The sequence below is a fragment of the Phacochoerus africanus genome, chromosome 11, assembly GCF_016906955.1.
Source record: "Phacochoerus africanus isolate WHEZ1 chromosome 11, ROS_Pafr_v1, whole genome shotgun sequence".
NCBI classification, from domain to species: Eukaryota; Metazoa; Chordata; class Mammalia; order Artiodactyla; family Suidae; genus Phacochoerus; species Phacochoerus africanus.
This window is the reverse complement of record NC_062554.1, coordinates 4,379,296-4,384,273: the sequence shown is the minus strand read 5'-3', so window position 1 is coordinate 4,384,273 and position 4,978 is coordinate 4,379,296. Positions and strand designations below refer to the sequence as shown.

At 43.8% G+C, this 4,978-nt stretch overlaps 1 protein-coding gene across 2 annotated transcripts; it reads right to left on the bottom strand.

Annotated features, from left to right (window-relative positions):
• Positions 1-494: 494 nt before the first annotated feature.
• Positions 495-3,706, bottom strand: LOC125111725 (olfactory receptor 52A5-like). Of its 2 annotated transcripts, XM_047753780.1 has the most exons (2): positions 3,696-3,706; positions 495-1,440 (listed from the first exon to the last, which is right to left on the bottom strand). In XM_047753780.1, the coding sequence occupies exons 1-2, from the start codon at positions 3,704-3,706 to the stop codon at positions 495-497; spliced, it is 957 nt and encodes a 318-aa protein (XP_047609736.1). The 2 variants fall into 2 exon arrangements, with proteins under 2 accessions (XP_047609736.1, XP_047609735.1); XM_047753779.1 differs by lacking the exon at positions 3,696-3,706 and having other exon boundaries at positions 495-1,457.
• Positions 3,707-4,978: the final 1,272 nt, after the last annotated feature.

Below are 4,978 nucleotides of genomic sequence, written 5' to 3'. Positions count from 1 at the left end.
GATATTATCGTTTATACACTATATATATGTATTCATTATTATTTTGGGGAAGTAGATAAAAATTCATAAGTGACACAAAATTTATCAAAATGTAGATGCACAAGCAGATATTTGCAAGTGAGACCTAGCCAGAATTATAGTATGGATTGGTGAAGCAGTTAAAAAATATTAATGTATTCTGGGAACTTTCCTGAAATGAAGTGTTTTCGACAATTTTGTTTTGTATATGGGCATACTTATTGCCATACGGGAAGTTCCAGGTTTAAACAAACAGGACCAAAACAGAAGAATTACAAAAACATTTTAAAATTGCAACTTGAGAGGTTTTCTTTATATCAATAGCAAATCAAAATTCTTAAGTATTTGAGAGTTTGTTAAACACTTCCTTAAACTATGAGCATTGGAGTTTTAAATTTTTTTTCAAAAGTAGACAGGTGTTCACCATCTTCAGGTTGCTTCTTTGACCCAACCTAAAATTTCTACAGAAGGAGCCACTAGTGATCAGGATGTTTTGGACCTAAACATATTTTCAGGACATGGTCACGAATTTGTTTGGTCTTCACGCCATAGACAATGGGGTTGAGAAAAGGTGGGACTAGCAAATAAAGGTTGGATAAGAGGATGTGAACACAGGGCGGGATGTGAGAACCAAACCTGTGTGTGAAGAAGGAGAAGAAGGCGAGGAGGTAGAACGGCAGGAAGACGCAGATGTGGGCGATGCAGGTGTTAAAGGCTTTGCATCGTGCCTCCTTCTGGGGCAGCCGGAAGACAGTGACAAAGATCGAAATATAGGACACAGTGATGACAATGACGTCAAGCCCTAAGATGGTGAAGGCAGCAAAGAGACCAGTGATCTCGTGGATCCGGGTGTCTTCAGCGGCCAGCTTCACGAGGGCCATGTGCTCACGGTGAGAGTGGGAGATGACGGTAGTTCGATAGTGTTTAAGACGGCATTTGATGAGTACCAGGCACGGGGCTACGAGAATGGCAGCCCTGAGTGTCACCCCAACTCCAATGTGAGTCAGGAGTTGTCGGGAGAAGATGCTGGCGTGTCTCAAGGGGTTACAGATGGCCACGTGGCGGTCTAGGGCCATCGCCAGGAGGACCCCCGATTCAATGGCCTGGAAGGAGTGAATAAGCCCCATTTGCAGAAGACAGGCCTCAAAAGAGATGTCTGGCAAGTGGAACCAGAAGATGCCTAACATTTTGGGGAGAATGCAGGTGCTGAGTGCAATGTCCGTGGCCCCCAACATGGCCAAGAAAATGTACATAGGACGCTGGAGACTGCTTTCGTGTTTGACTGTCACTAAGATCAGGGAATTCCCACTCAGAGCAGTAAGGTACATGACACAGAACGGAATCCCGATCCAGCACTGCACGGACTCCAGTCCGGGAATCCCGCTGAGTGTGAGGACAGAGGGCGTGAAGACTGAGCCGTTGAAGGTGAGCTTGCTCATCTGGTGCGTAGGGCTAGGGCCGCTTCATCTTCTATTGCCTGTGAAGGCTGCATAAGTTAAAGATAAGACAAAATTAGTTTATTGTAGTAAAATGGACCTTAGTTAGGAGTATCCCGTCTCATCTTTTCTATCCCAACTATGCCTCGCTAATTTTCTGTCCCTTTTTCCAGTGTCATTACGTGACCAGTCCTCCGGTTCTATGTTTCTGCACGTCGTCCTAATTTTCAATGAAATGTATTAAGTGGACCTGATGGCTTCCTTTTTGGTCCATGACTACAGGAACAAACAAGATCCCTTTAACTCATCTTTGCTTATCATCTTCTATGCTTCTTCATCACCTGCTAATTGGAAGTGAGGGACAAAATTCATTGAATTCAGAGTAAAGGTATTTCAGGAACTGGACTCTATAGCCAGCTTAGCTATGAGGAATCGGCAATGGTAGAAAATCGTTCTGCTTGATCATATCAGATTAGCAACTGTGAAAAGAATGTTTTTCAGGTCTGCAACTCCCTAACTTTTTTAGCCAGCTTAGTCTCTCCATGGTCTGAACACTCTGCAAAAGATTCTCCCCGGATGCTTTCAATCCAATGTTTCAGACTTTCAGTGGTTCTCCCAAAAGCCAGCCGTACATCTTACACTTTTCCTTCTTAAACTCTGAGACAGTAAATCCACACGTTTAAATTCATGGGTGTTATCCTTACCAGTCTCTTTTAGATTTGTCTGTGGAGGCCCGACTGTGGGCACATCACCTGTGTTCCAGTATCAGCCTCTGTCTTCAGTTATTCTCTCTCCTTATCCACAGTCTTTCGGCCTGAATACCTATGTTTTCATAACTATTTACAGTAACAAAACTCCCCTTTAAATGTAGTATTTACTTATAGCCTTATGCATCTTATATCCACTCAAAACACACTTGCTATACAGGTGAACATTTTCCTTTACACACTGGTTTTCACAGGACTGGCTCCATTCCCTTCTTCCTCTGTGCCCTTCACTGCTTCCTTCATGCATAAGACTGTGTGCCTCCAGGGCCTCCTGCAAGTGGCTTGCCTTATCATTTTCCCAAACGTGGGGACGTTCCTGCCTGCCAATTCCCTACAACCTGTATTTATCTCTTCTCCAAATCAATCAATCAATATCAATATATATATATATGATATAGATTATATTTATATATACATATGAGATACATATGAGATATAGATTATATATATATATATATATATATATATAATATATAAATTCCAGTGTGAGGACCCTCCTGGTTCTCTGAGGTCGTGTGCCACAGTGCAAGACAGCTGCAAATGTGGACTAAGTCTTCGCATTGAGCAGCAAATGCATTAATGTCTTAATGTCTCCTCAAACCCCAGATCTGCTTTCCAATGAGACCCATTGGCTGTGCATCTCGGCAGTTACTGGCACGGGATCTGAAGTCTGCCGGGAGAATGTACATCCTGGATGCCACCACTTCGCTTTACAGGCTCTAAGGCCAACTTTAAAGCATCTCATTGTCTCCGTTTCTGTGTTGGTGGAACAAGGGTGGATCGTGGATAAAAGCACATCTCAGCGTGACTGTGCGCAGTAAAGGATACAGTCGCTCTAAAGAGGTGGAAGAAACATAAAGTGTTTGATCGCCAATCAAAGTCCGCACTCAATTGGTGGACATTCGTCTTCGGCTCACAAAGAACTTGAGGTATTTGAGGAGCGCTTTGCTCCAATGAGCATTTCTACCGAATTAGCTGGAGGGCGTCTTTTTTCTTGCATCCTTTCCAGTCTAAACACATATAATACCTTCAGCAAATACGCTTTCCATTCATCCATCGGCACAGATGTCAGTCTCTAGATCTTTTTTCTATTTGTCAACCTCTCTTTGCAATTTGTCGCCCGTGTGACATTAACTGATTCAGAAATACTGTCCAAATGTGAAACACAGTCTTCCTAGTGTTTAAAAACTCAAGCACTCTCAGATCATATTGCTTTTTCTCATCCTGGAATTCCTTTGGATCACATGATACAGCGACACTTTCTGAAACCAACCCTTCATTTCCTTAGAGCCCGTGCAGAATCTCAAACCCAAAGACCTACCAGGGACCATCTGTGTTCACTCGCATAGAGGCCATGAAGTGGAAATCGTCTTGATGTTTCAGATGGTGCAGGAGGGATGCTTTATAGTGTAGGATGCACCTGGGAATGTGGTTTCACCAATCCCTGGAGAGCTTTTAGGTTCCCTGGAGACAAGGATGAGGCATAATATGGTTCAGGATGTACAAGATTCATCGTCTGAACGTGTTTCTCCATTTTAAAAGTGTGCTCAAACTTTGGTTTCACCTTGGGAATAGGAACCAAAAGGAGCCTCCTTTCAAAAATTCCTAAGAGAAGGCAGTGTCCCAAGATAACACACGTCAGTGTTGCTGACTCACCAAGATAATGAGCCAACAAAGGTACATTTAAACATTTGAGATATGAGTGTGAATATAGGCTAATGAGCGTGGACCTCGTGACAGAGAGATTCAACAAAAAATTTAATCGAATTCTAGATGGAGAAGCAGTGCTTTCTTCTTTAGGTCCATGAAAGGGGCCGACCTGGGAACATTCACCTCAGGGTCTCAGGTACCAGTCACTTTCTGAGCTGCTTCCGTATGAAAGTGGGTGACACAATTCTTTCTTTTATCCAAACCAGCGCCCACCCCATTTCCGTAAAAAGATGCTATGTATTTTCAGGAGTGTTAGTGTCCAGTCATAAACCTTCTATCAACTTCCCAACCTGAAACTGTTCTCTATGGCAGCTGTTTACTTGGTTGGAAGAAGGGTTGGTACTTTACAGTAGGGATTTGGAGCTCTAGCACCTAGAAGAGGAGGAAATAAGATGTCTCTTATCCGCATAGGACAAGAGAAAGGCCACCAACCCTGGATGACGTGCCTCTGCCTGAGAGACCTGGTCATCTTACTTGAAGTCACAGTGTTTTTGTCCTGGGTCACTGGCTCTGGCCCTATTGAGTCGTTCTGTTCCTTTGGAACGGAAAAGGTCCTTGGCCACCTTTTCTCATGAAATTCCCACGCAATTATAATCATCCTAGAGAAAGCAATGGTCTAGAATTGAGGGCAGTTAAATGGAGGATCCAGCTCACCCTGGAGTACGCGTGGGCATCACTTCCTAGCTGGGCACTCAGTGATTCCCACTGGCTGGCTGAAGTCAGTTGGAACTGAGTCTCTACATCAGGGAACCCAAAACACACAAACAAAGAGACAAAGAAACCAGTGCATGTCAGAGTGCCAAAGCCTCACGCCAGAAAGAGATGGACCAAACCAAAGTGAAATATTTTCAGGGAAAACAAGATGAATACTTCAGATAAACTAGGAAGCAGGCGGAGTTGAGGACCACAGGTTCTCAACTCTGCGCACTCTTCTTTGTGTATAATACAGCCATCAGGATAGACCTATCGAGGGACTCCCATCCTCGATCCCTCCCATCCTCGATCCTCGGCACACACTCAAATGTTTCCGGAAAAGGGAGGAGTTTC

Bases quoted from the DNA above. Each gene is read 5' to 3' on its own strand.
- LOC125111725 (XM_047753779.1), bottom strand. From the start codon at position 1,457: ATGAGCAAGCTCACCTTCAACGGCTCAGTCTTCACGCCCTCTGTCCTC.